This window comes from Dromaius novaehollandiae, chromosome 16, assembly GCF_036370855.1.
Source record: "Dromaius novaehollandiae isolate bDroNov1 chromosome 16, bDroNov1.hap1, whole genome shotgun sequence".
NCBI classification, from domain to species: Eukaryota; Metazoa; Chordata; class Aves; order Casuariiformes; family Dromaiidae; genus Dromaius; species Dromaius novaehollandiae.
This window is the reverse complement of record NC_088113.1, coordinates 16,402,097-16,415,317: the sequence shown is the minus strand read 5'-3', so window position 1 is coordinate 16,415,317 and position 13,221 is coordinate 16,402,097. Positions and strand designations below refer to the sequence as shown.

Below are 13,221 nucleotides of genomic sequence, written 5' to 3'. Positions count from 1 at the left end.
TAAAATACTGAAGGAAAGGGAATACTTACAAGAAACTCGTCTCTAATAAAATACTTGGCCCTTGTAACTCTGGGATCCTCACCAGGCTCTGGTGTTGCTGATTAATAATAAAATGAATATCTTATTAAAACAGATATTTCATGGTGATAGTTCCTAAAAATCATAACTTGTTCTGTTTTCTGCTCACATGCGATAGAAATGTACTTTGCAACACTGACTAGGAGATACAGCAAACCATAACCTATTATTTAAACCAGCAAGATTTCAAGAGAACAAAAGAATATTACAGCGTCCATAATACTAGACTTTTGGCAGATTAGAAAAATGACTACAAATATGGCTATCTACAGGGGAGACCAGAGGACATCTTTGTGACTACTGGGTCTCACACTGCAATTACCTGGGAACAGTACTAGTGAGGTTAAAGATTAACTATCACAATAAATGGATATATTTGTTATATTTACTACTGAGGCATTCATTTATAACTGTATGTATGTAATTGCACAGTTCTGTGAGGTAGACACTTCATTACAGACTTCCTATTTAAAAAAAGGATCACTTTGTTGACTTGTTGCAACCACCTGCGACATATACCAACACAACTGATCTTGAATCTCATGTCTCAAAGATCACTGCTGCATCTCTGCAGTGTTATTGGTATGAGCTGTATGTGGTCTACCAGCACAGTAATAGGATCTTGGCATGATGAAATTATTAATATATTCAATATACAAAAGATAGAATTTTCTCATTATTAATACATAATATTTAACATTACAGTTTTGCTGAAAGGCACTTACAATTATTTCTACTCAGAGTTTTCAAATGTTAGCTGAAATTACCCAAAACATTACAAATGTGATTAACAGGGAAATGATAATTTGCAGATAAAACTTTAAAACAAACAAACAAACAAACGAGAAAACACCTTACCATCATCTGGTGTAGTGTAGCGAGCAAATTCTGGAAAGTAGTCTTCAATTTTAGATTTCCCTGCCAAAACTTTCTCTGCTAGCAAATCTTGTTTATTGAGGAAAAGAATTACTGAAATGGTCCGTAGCCACCTATAGAAAATTGAAGCCAAATACTGTGAGAAGACATAGCTAGGATTAAATAGTAAAAAGAAACATAATCCAGTACTGGAAACAGCATATTCATATGACACACTGTAACAAATTTGAACAGTTCCTTTCCTACTTGAATCCAGCGGCATAATTCAGAGCGTACACACCCTAAATTTTGTTTGCGTGTTTCTAATTTGAAGAATGAAATTTACTCACTTTCTACTGTTTATCCAAATACAGGAAATAGGTGAGCTTACCCACTTTTTTTATCTACCACTATATCACTGCCTTAATTACTGCATGCCTGATACGGCAATTACTAATTTGTAACTCTCCAGAATTTTCTTCCATCAGATGAGTTTATTATATGTTAATGTAACAGGTAGGCAATTGTGAACAAACACTATTTTTGACCGTGCTTTGAGAAACAAATAAAATAGGCTATTCTGTAACAATGCTTTACTATAATGTAAGATGGGATTACTAATTTAGATATGAACAATGAAACTTCAATTCACAGACCTGTTGTTCCAGATACTCTTGAAGAGGTTTAGTGCTTCTTGAAGCCGATTGGTCTGATTATCCTCTCTTATGACCATGTTGTAGCTACTGCTGGCCACCACAAATATGATAGCAGTCACATCTAAATCAAGAAATACCCATCAGTTAGTTCCAAATTTCAGAAGAAATATCCAAGAATCCCAGAGTTCAACAAAAAGCTGCCAAACTTTCACCTTCATTGGGAGAACAGGCTGGAATGCTATTGCTTACTGTTTTCTAAGCACCAGAAATAAGGAAAGTGAAGAAAACATTAAAGATAGAAAAGAGGCAGGCCAGAAAACAGGAGCTGATACAATGAAAGTAGCTATGGAAAGGAGAGCAATAGAAGGTGGAGAGAGAAACTGAAGAAAAGAAACAGAAGAAAATCAGAAAGAATTTGGAAGCATAAAGAAGTTTAGAAAGCAACTCCGGGGGAATCAAGAAAGGACACAGTGGTCTATGGTGAGGGTCTCCAGGACAACGGCACTTTTGATCCATGTTAATAGTAATAATAAAAATAGTAAATCACTGTGGATTCATGTTTAATTGCCCTATTCCTCCTAGTGTGTGCTATACCTCTCAGAGGCCCCTGTCTTTCCAGGGAGATATTCACAGGATCACAGGCTCCAGGATGCTGTGATTCTGTGTGGCTCTGCTGCTTCAGACCTCTCATACTGACTTCCAAACTCATCTGCCTCAGACATCAACAGCAGGAGAAATGAGTCACATCATGAGGTAACATGAAGAGGAGGGAACAGAGTGAAAAATGAAATAAATCTGTTGTTAGTAGTGTAGAAGAAAATATTGCAGAGCGGTTCCACATATCTGAAGTGTTCAGATGATGCTCTACGACAGCAACTGTAGTGAAATAAGATAGAATTCAAGTTGTGTTCTATATTTTCTATAGGCTCTCTTTATAAATTGTCTACAAAAAGACAAAATTTTGCATAATTTCATAAATATTTTAGACCTCCCCAAAATAAAAAAAGATAAAAATTTGTTCATCAGCTCTAGCTTTATGAAAACTTGTGTGGAGAAAGATTTCATGCACCACCTTGCAGAGTTACAGAGTAAAATATACAGCTCTAGGGAAGGTACATGCAACATTTGACGATACAAACAGAACTACCTAGTTTAAATCACATGGGGAGTTAAGAATATAATCATCTAAACTAAACTTTGACTAGAACATCAGTGTTAACATTCCAGATCTTACAAAATGCATTCCGACCTTTCCGTCTTACCCACATTTAGTTTGGTGCTGCGTTAGCATTCTAAGGAAACTAGCTTACATGCAGGTATTTACTGTATTTGTATGTTTATGTGTTTTCAGGAAGGACCTTCCCTTAATGCTGTTTCTCAAGAAATGATATAATTGTGGATGACTCTCTAGAAAGGTGCAGATTTATAAACTTCGGTGTAAACTCTTACGACAAGAGCATTTGGGTGTTACCGTATACACATGTAGATATAATACTGTAGCATATTATATACTATAGACCAAGCTTTATCTGAAACAGATAAAGATGTTTCCTACCATCTCATACTAGATTAATGGGTTGGTGCTGATTTGGAAAGAAGTACTCATGAGATAGCAATGTGGCTACAATTACACAGAATAATATGACATTCTGATTTTATACTTATACTAGTTATACTGTAATTATATATATTATATATGCACAAATACATGTGTATCTTCACCTGGAAGAAAGAACGTAACTTGGAAATTAACACTCACATAGTTGGCGAAAACCACACAAACACACACACACAAACAAAAAAAATCTAATTAAATGAAGGGAGGGAAGCTTAAGCAGATGGACAATGTTAATTTATCAAACTTGATTTCCTTTCCACTTACATTCTCCCTAAGGATGTTCTGTGCAGTTACAGAAGTTTACATGACAAGAAAGATTCCAGCCGGTATGACTGTTCAGAGAATCCCTCAAGCTACATGGAAAAGGAACCCGCTCTTACATGGTAAGAGAATTAAGAATGGGCATTAAAATTTTGCAGAGAACTCTGCAGAAACAAACAAATTCTAATCTTACCATTAAAACACTGGATCCATTTTCGGCGTTCATCTCGTTGCCCTCCAACATCAAACATACTAAGAACAAAAATCACAAATCTGAGTCAGAGTGCATTTTGTGCCCTTTTTTTTTTCTTTTTGCAAATGCAAACAGAACATATCAGAAATTTTAGGACTTCTGCGTCCTAGAAGCTAAAAACATAAAAGAGTAAGAAATTCTGGTGCATGCACATTATACAGTCACTTCTGCCTTTACAAATGAGGAAGACATTGAAAAAAAGGTCCTGCAACAAGCCATTTACTGAAACAGATACCACAGCTCTAAAGTCAACAAGGTCAGACTAAAATTCAGCAATATTTAGTCAGGTCAAGCAACCTTTCTAAACTGGGACACTAGAGAGAGCATGCATTCTCCTGCATATCTCTCTGATATGTAAAAAGGTTTTGGTCAAATATTTCACTATACAAACTAACAATGAATCAAATACTCAGAAAATGCATTAGCAAAACCAGATTAATTTGTTCTTTGCCATTTAAATTAAAAGCATAAAAATACAGGCCAATTTGCATTTTTTAGAGCAAGCCTACCAAATCAAAAACTCAGAAAATACTTGCGTTCTACTAAACATCAATTTAAGAAATACAGAAGTAGTCTCAAGGATTACAGGGTAGTCTTTCCTCCAGCTTGCTGAATTTGTTTTGTCCAGGTATTTTTCTGCATTATACTTACATACATACATACATAAGCGTGTGTGTGTGTGCACACGTGTGTGTGTTTAAGAATAGGAGAATACTTACTGAAAATTTACTTTGTCCACCTGAAACTTGGTTTCAAAAATTCCTGATGTCAAAACTCTGCATCTGAGAAGATCCTAAGCAAAAAAGAAAGGTCACTGATTCAACACAGGTACTTGGGAATTCTTCATATATCCAGCAACAGAAAGAAAAACCTTTTACCCAGTGCTGACAGAGTATGCTGTACTGCAAAAAAACAGGGAGTATAGCATTATGAAGCCATATTTAAGGTGCTAATCTTGAAAATGTGTGCACAAATATAAGTGTGCTCCACTTAAAAGCACAATTATTTCCATAAGCAGGTTGTTAAGAGCCAAGCTTGAAAAAGAAGGGACCATCTACCGGCCACTTACGCAGAAGTTCAGAATGGCTCAGGGTGACCACGGGAGATTAGACAATGCAGCCACAGATTTCACTGGGACTGTGGGGCACAACTGGATCTTTAAACAACCACCAGCCAATTCCCAACCCCAGGAGACCGATCTCTCCCCTAGTTGTTCAGTGCTTGGCTATTAAAAGAAGAGGCTGGATTGTGGAATTTTCCCTTTTTTCCTTGAAAGAACTGGGAGCTCAACCATTTAGATCTTGTAAGAAATGGGCTTTTCAAAGGCTACGTTTGAAATTTCCTGTAGAAAGAAAAATTATCATCAGATCTTCAGAGCTGCAAACAATTGAAATGGTTACAAATTCGGTACAAAATCCTATCAAAACCCAACTGTAGTGGCTTTTATTTACTGTGTGCTGTAAAGCAGTGACAGCCACATAGAATGTCTACCTGGTAATTAATATAGAAGAACCTAATTTGTACATGCTTCCCATTCCAAGTATAACCTACTACAATATACCTCTTTGAATTCAACTAAAGATTTTATAATTTAGGACTTAAAGTTTGGTGTTGCTCGCAATGGATCTAAATAGCAGCTAAATTGTAATATTTGCAGCACAGAGACAAGACCATGTAAGTGGAGTAGGCTGTAAAAAAATTTATATGCACAATAAAAGCTCTGTTCTTACTACATAGGTACCAAACTGGTTAGTCAAAGTCAAAACCACACAAAATCCAAAGGTTATACAACACTGTTAAATCATTAAACAAAATGGCTACATTTTAACATCAGTTTTCTGAGAGTAAATTATTGTCATCTGGCTATTTTAATCCTCTTACATTGAAATACAGATAAAATATTATTCTAATGCAATCCACTTGTTTGAAATAGTTTTAAAATTCAAATGTCCCAATAAGCAGAATAAATTTGGAAAACTGGATTCTCTGAGCTCTGCATCTCTAGAAATCAATACAAGCACGATGATAAAGAAAAGCGCTCACCCGCTTCAAAAAAATGAAGGAAATCAATTCAGTTATTATACTCATCATTTTTTAGGACAAACATAGAACATCCCAGGAGATGATACACATGGGCCTCAGCTTTGCAATATGCCTGTGTGGAGCTTGAACGCAGTCAATAGTCCTAAACATGCTCATAAGTAATTACAAGCTAAACTCTTGACAGCCTGAGTATCCAATATTAAACTGAGACACTGACTTTACAGTTTCACATTTGCCGCTTAAATATAGGTTACTGTATTTGAAATTGGGAGGAATTATATTTTTTTGCTTCTTGAAAATGGAATGATTTCAGTGATAAGAAAAAGATTCATTTATAAGAAATTCAGATATTAAAAGGATAACTGTTTAACCTATTCTCAAATGACTTCACCAAAAGGATACAAACTGTTCTCGTTAATATCGTCTGTGAAAATTTTTGGGAAGTTAATTTTTTTTGGTTATTTATTCTACGGAAGTATGCTACATGCTTGATTGCATTATTTATGGACAGAAAGTTAGGAATACATGTGATTTTGGATTAGCAATTTGGATTTCAAGAAAACTCTCAGACTATCTGTAACAAAATGAAGACTACATTTCCTACTACTATTCCGATAAAAAATAAAATCTTCTGACAAGGTCATCTTTAAAATATCCCTCTTCTGTTAAACCTTGTGGAATCACTTAACTGTCAGATGAAATTTGCAGAGTTCCACAAGGGTAAGAATATGCACAATGCTTTGCTTTCTGCAAATGAGGGTTAGATAACACTAAGGAAGAATTAAAATTCAGATCACTATCATCTGCATTCAGAAAAGCCTGTTTTCATGTACGTTATTTAGTAACTTGAGAAGCTGTTCTCCCCTGAAGGTAAACAGAATCTTGCAAAATGTGCTTGCCCTTTTCACTGTAGATCAAAGATGGACATTTCTACTCCTTGAGCCATAATTCTGGAGTCTGCAATCCACCCACAGGGCCAGATCTGTGTGTTTTGAACACAGAGTATTTAGTTATGGCTTACAGTGAATACACTGATCTTGACTGGAAAATGAGTATCATTTGTGAAGAAAGTTAGTCTTAATGACAATTGCCTTTAATTACAAGATTTGTCATTCTTGAGAAGAATCTGTCCTGCAGAAAAAGATGCCTTGACAGACTTGTACCTGGTGAAGTATACTTACATTTATTTTGCTAGTCCTTTTATTTATCGGCAAGCATATATCCCAAGAAAAGGGATGCACAGTTATTTTCAACTGTGAATAATGCATCTTCCCACCTTTGTAGAAATCTGGCTTACAGTGGGAGCCAGTGGGGCTCAGCAAATACCAACCAACTTTGCATCAAAGGAAATGAATGACAGTTATTCAGCAAGATGGACAAAACTTTAGAAATTACTCATTCAAATTAATATTTGATTTGTACTGTTGCAGAAATATGACAAGTCTTCAATTTGGACAGATTTTAATTTCACAGTACATTGTCGCTTAGATTGAGATCATGCTTATACAAGTAAAAGTTAATTTTTACTGGAATACTAAATACATACAGTACATGATAATACTCACACTAGTGCTACAAATGGCAATTGGAAAACTAAGACAGAGGGTGCAGGTAAGTTGTGTAATTTCTTAATGAAGCTTTACTTACCTGGTCAGACGGTGTATACTCATTTTGTTTGACTATGTCAATCTTGTCTAGAAAACTGGGGAGAGGAAAGAAAAAGCAACTTTTTCATTTTCAGATTAGAAAAACGATCTAAAGTTTTATTAACTGACAAGTTTAGTTTAGTAACCGACAAGTTCCCAGACAGCGGTTGTGAAATTGTAATACGTTCAGCTTCACAAAATGCTAGATACACTTAAGTTATTTAACATACGTGCTCTCGTATTTAAAACACGCATTCCTGGTGTTTCCCAGCACCATCCAGCAGAGGGCCAAATTCACAGTTTTATCTATCAAGCCTGCTAATCTCCCCCACCCCGTTAACAGACATACAAGGAGTTGAACTTGGACAATATTTTCATATAAATTGTAGAACATAATCTGCTACAGATAACAGTAAAACAGTGACTCAAATTGCCTACATGTTATTTTACTGAAAGTAAGATGAACATTTTTTTACACTTATCTTTGCTACAGTTTTTTTTAATAGATGAACTCCATGCACCAATTTCACTGCAAGTTTAGTTAAGTGAGAAGGAATACTGATTTCTCTGTCAATTGCTGATACCAGTTTTTCATTTCAGTTCACTTTCTGGAGGAGTAGCAGTAGTGGATCAAATAAGTTAAAAAGGATTTTTTTTACTCAAATTGATTAGCATAGCTGAAGATGGTACCTTGGGGTCTTTAAAAAGTTCTTAGCAATTAATTGTAACCTTCCGATTATCTTTAATTTTTAACTTGAAGAACAAAACACCCAAGGAACCTATTTGTTAACTCTGTTCTCTTATGCTGTTACAATGAAATTCAAAGACGTGGCAAAACAACACTTTCAGAACCCAGATTTTATGCAGTGAGCCCCCCAGTCGTGTTGTTCCGCACCAAGCACCCAGCAGGGTTACGCAGTACTCGGACACCTTCCATTTTAGTATTATTAGGAAACCTGGCAATGCTTCTGCAGTCAGCTTTACTGGTAACATTAATGATTAATCATAGTCCTAACGCCAATATACTTTAAGTTTCCTTTTAAATTCCTTTGCCTGAATTCTTTTCTTCATAAAGCAGAAATCAATGAAAAGATGAATTTTCCCTTCCCATCCCTATACATGGATAGTTTTGCTTTGAAAGTACATTAACTATGGACTTAGGCAATAACTTAGAGGGTGGGGGGGTAAAGGTAGCCAAGACCCAGATTCACAATTCAAAAACCCAAATCCCATTGAAATCAACAGGGTCTTGGCCCTCAGTTTCAGCTCCTACTTCCCAACTGACTTTCTAAAACCTCTAATGAAGAGCAGGGGAAGAAGAAAAAATAATCATGTATTTTTACAGTGGCTTCAGAGTAAAGTAATTTTCATTAGGAAATAGATGATCATCTTGTTTCACAGACAAATGAAAAGTATTTTTTTTCAGTTTCAGACTTGCAGAATTTCTAATTCACTAAAATGTATCTTAATAAACATGCTATTAAAAACATATAACAAAGCCTAAGGAGCAATTTCCATCATGAAAGATGACATGGAGACAGATATACAATGAGGGATATACAAAGACAAATCGATGCCAAAGTTTGTACTGCAATTAGCATATTGGATTTTTTTCATCGTCTCTTCCAAGCTGTTAAGTAATACATTTTTTTTTAATATGAAGGAAAAAAAGTAAAGCTTTTTGTTCAGTATACAGAGGATACTAAATGCGTACGACAACCATGAATTGCAACTAGTACAAATTTTTCCACGCTGTTATATTCTCTCTTAAAACCACACTTTCAGAATCATGTGGTGATAACATACATTTCACAAGTTGGAGGATGCTTGAAAAATGTTCAGAACATAACATGTTCATAAAGATCCAAAGGTGATTACTATAATGTCCCAGCCTTTCTGTACTGAATTTATCTAAGCATAACATTGTGTGCAAGGTTCCATGAGAGGTGGATTTTTGTTTTTGTTTTTTTTGTTGTGTTTTTAAACACTCTGCTAATCAGCTTAATGGATTTTGGAAACTGACAATTAGAAAATAACAACAAGATATTGCTAAAACCTGGAACTGAAAGTACAAACCTCTTACTGTTGTTTATGCAGACTATTTTTAGGCCTATGATTTCCTTGAAAAACATCAGCCACATAGGAGAAGCAGTACTGTACTTGAGATGAATTCCAATAGCAACATTCATGCCAGGTAAAACAAGTTCGAATGGAATAAACATTTCTTCTCCCCCCCAAAACAAGTCCTAACATTCAGTAACATCTGATACTTGCAACAATACTAGTTCAAGAAGAAAGTCTGTCACTGCATGACAGTTAAAACCTACACTGCTTCCAGTTGCATTTTAGGGAAAAGGGAGCAAAGCAAAATGTTGAATGAAAGTTTCCTCCTGTGTGGAACCCTCTTCATAAAATCTGCTCCAGCCACTTTAAAAAGGGCTTGAGACATATTAAAAACAGTTTTACTTTTTGCACAAACATACAGAAAGGGATTCAATCTTTCAATTGATCAACTGCAAAATTACTTGTGGTGTTTGAAAGGAGAAGGAATAGTAGAAACACCATCTAGTCTGATGCATCTAAAATAAGGTGCAATAGTGGGAGGAATGAGAATTCGGAAAAGATCAATACACTATGTTCAGAGACTTCTAAATCACCATCGGTCAAGACCAAAATCTTTCTAAGTATATGATTTATCAAGTTAATGAAACTAATAATCAAATGAAATCAGAATCAAGGCCAATTGAAAATAAATACAAACTCATCATCAGTAATTTTTATTTTTAGTTATGCTCTACCCAAAACATAAGTTAGGCCATTTAAGTACTACTTTGCCTGCTGAATTCCCTGCTGTTACGGATTGTTCTAAGTCTACTGGAGATATGCCCACCTATGTCAACAGTGAATTTCACAGGCAGAAAGAAAAGTCACCTTGGTGAAATAGTTCAAATAAAACCGTCAAACCACAAAAACAAATTTTATACTGAGAACAAGTCTTGCACCGAGTTACAAAGTCAGTTAACAACTTCTGTAAAATTTTCCCAGAGATTATATGAGAAAGCTATTTTCCAGAAAGCAAACCATTCATTCAGCATCACTGCCAATTCTCACTTAGGGCCAGATTCTGGACATGACTAAATAACAGGAGCAGTTATTGCTCTGCAAAATACTGTCACCAAGTATACGGCATTTTTGCCTGTGTTATAAAAAAGGGCACTGCTAGGATGCATGTTAAAAAGAAGAAGGTTTTAGGTCCTTTGTAGCCAGCAAAACTTGAGAAGCAGCATCCCCAGGACAGCAGCAGATGTGTCCCTGCGATATTAAAATGCAAGGTATGAATAAAAAAATAAGATTTGAAATAAAATCATACTTTATTTTCAGGGCCCCTTCCTCAACTCAGGGAAGGAAAAACACATGTGAAATGTTTTACACAGATCTTTATGAAGTATCAAGTATCTTTAATTTTTTAGGGGGTGCACTCAGAAGGCAGACCTCATATGGACACATACACAAAAGCTCTCTTTTACTCCTACTAGGACGAAGTAATTAAGTCGTACACATATTCCCCTTCCTTCCCAAATTTTTAACAAGCCTATTACCATGTCCCAATTTTCAGATCAAGACATATGCAAATTGTCAATTCTTTCAGAAGTTTAAGAGTTCATACAGAGAGAATTAAATTCTTATATTGATAAATTCACATTTGGGGGGAGTTTAGTGAACCAACAGTGATGCTACAAGACTAAGAACTACAGTCTCCACTCATTTTTTTCCCACTGAAAAGGTACATAACAGATGAAAACCCCCAGCTCAGGAAACAACATAACTTCACCATTTTGAGAAGAACTGGACACCGCCACCACCAGAAAAAGACTGCCACTTCCATTATTACTTTCCCTGCTAAAGAAATGGGGTAACTTGCCAGGCTTTTTAACTGTAGTCATTGTGATCTGATGAAATGGTTGACAGGCAGGAAAAATTTTTGCTCTCTCTCAAGAGCAGCTTTTGTTTTGAATCTGGGATAACACTGGAAAGGTTTCTTCAAACAGACAACACATCTATACTTGAAGAGTTTTATTTCCATCAGATTTTCTTTTTCTGTCAAGCCATAACCTGAATTTGTATGCAAAAAGCCTCTCATAATGACATATTAAGACCTCATCTTTAGTATCAGTACGACACTGCATGTCAAGCCATTAAAATTTTCAGTCCCAATTCTAAATAAAACATTTATTAAAATTTCCCTCACCAGTAGTGCTGGAACTCTGTATCAGTGAAGTTTCTTCCCTCCGAAAGCCTCGAGGTATTTTACAGACAGTAAATCATGCTCGCAGCTCCTGCCTCCCTTCATTCATGCTGCATTTCCTGTCTCTACCATCACATCCTGAAACGCACACCTCACTTTAACCCTATTTTAAAGGTAGGAAAATCAAGGCACACAAGGAGTAAATTAATTGCCCAATGTCCCTTGAGTCAGTAGAAATGGAATTTTCATTTCCTCTGAGTCATGTGCTTTATCAAGATATTACTGAGAAGTCAGCGCGGCTGTATTCACCCTGATCACCTTTAAAGCAGCCCTCACAATTCAGGCTTCTATGTCTGAAAATAAATTAATTTTTTGTTTACTGATCTTCCTAGAGAACAAATTGTGCAAATGTCCAGCAGATTTATTTATTTATTTATAGACGATCGGGGACTACAAAACTGGGCTGAAAGCTCCCTAAAGTAGTTTTAAGCTGAAATTTAACTCAGCATTAATACTGTTTATAAACAACAATGCAATTCTTTTATTTCTCAGAACAGATCATGCTTTACTTCTACTTTACTCCCTTTTTAGTCCATGCCATAATCTTTAATGTTATTCAGAAACAGCTCTCTAAAGAGCAAAACAGTTAACTATTTGCTAAATTGTTTCTTCATCTACTTTATCTATGCTGAAGCTACAAAGTCACAGATAGAAGCGCAGAAATCTAACAGTCTCTTTAAAGGGGTATTCAAGCTGAGAAATACATGATGCATGTCCTGTAACTTTAATGCAATTAAAAAAAAAAAGAAAGGTAACACAGAAGAGGTTTCCAAACCCTGAAAAGTCAGGTCCGTTGTATAGTGTCCAAACCATGGCTTCCCATGCAGGTCAATATGCTGACAACAAATCCAGGGCACAGGGTTTATTTTCAGTTGCGAGCATGCACGTACACGTCGACCGTCCCTCAATTCTGCCTGTTTCTGCTATTCTTGGGAGCAAGCAGCAGACTGAGGAGAGAGAGAATCCTCCTCCTTAAACTGCTGATAAAGATTTATTTTGTATTCCAACTAGTTTATTTTTTAAGGGAAGCAGAAAAGCAGGCAAAGTTACAGGAACAATGCAACCAAATAAGCAAACATTCGATCTGCTAGTATTTATGGCATGGTGCAAACAAGGCAGTATATGAATCCAAGCTTGTCATGTATTTTCTCAAAATGCAGTAAAAAAATAAAAGGATGTGGGTAGAGTTTTTGATTTGTTTTTAAAAGATACGCTTACATTTTCTATCATTTGCAAAGCTGGGATTTTTACTGTTCAAGTGGTGATAGATGATGTGCTACAAATGTTACCAGATAATTAAAAATACTCAAAAAAACACAGCTCTTTTTTCCTAAACCAAACTAGATAAGGAAAGAAAAAAAATTATCATAACCTTTGCAGTTACTTTAATTACTTCACAAAGAAAATTATGATAGAAAATACCTTTAGAGAAAGGCACATACAGACAGTATGTAACAAATATTCTTGGTATAAGTATGAGCACTGTATTGCACGTAAAAACACCT

The 13,221-nt window shown here is 35.6% G+C and overlaps 1 protein-coding gene and 1 long non-coding RNA gene across 4 annotated transcripts in view; one reads left to right on the top strand and one right to left on the bottom strand.

The window, feature by feature from the left end:
* The window catches only part of GNAS (GNAS complex locus), a 171,398-nt gene that overhangs the window by 4,710 nt on the left and 153,467 nt on the right, over positions 1-13,221 (bottom strand). For all 3 annotated transcript variants that reach the window (XM_064521578.1, XM_064521580.1, XM_064521579.1), the window contains 6 exons: positions 7,412-7,466; positions 4,441-4,514; positions 3,662-3,720; positions 1,590-1,710; positions 937-1,067; positions 30-97 (listed from right to left, as the gene is read on the bottom strand). In XM_064521578.1, coding sequence (XP_064377648.1) covers positions 30-97; positions 937-1,067; positions 1,590-1,710; positions 3,662-3,720; positions 4,441-4,514; positions 7,412-7,466 — 508 coding nt within the window. The remainder of the gene's footprint in view (positions 1-29; positions 98-936; positions 1,068-1,589; positions 1,711-3,661; positions 3,721-4,440; positions 4,515-7,411; positions 7,467-13,221) is intronic.
* LOC135330131 (uncharacterized) lies at positions 3,408-11,653 on the top strand. Its single transcript, XR_010391942.1, has 2 exons — positions 3,408-3,590; positions 11,195-11,653. It is a non-coding gene; the product is annotated as an uncharacterized LOC135330131 (long non-coding RNA).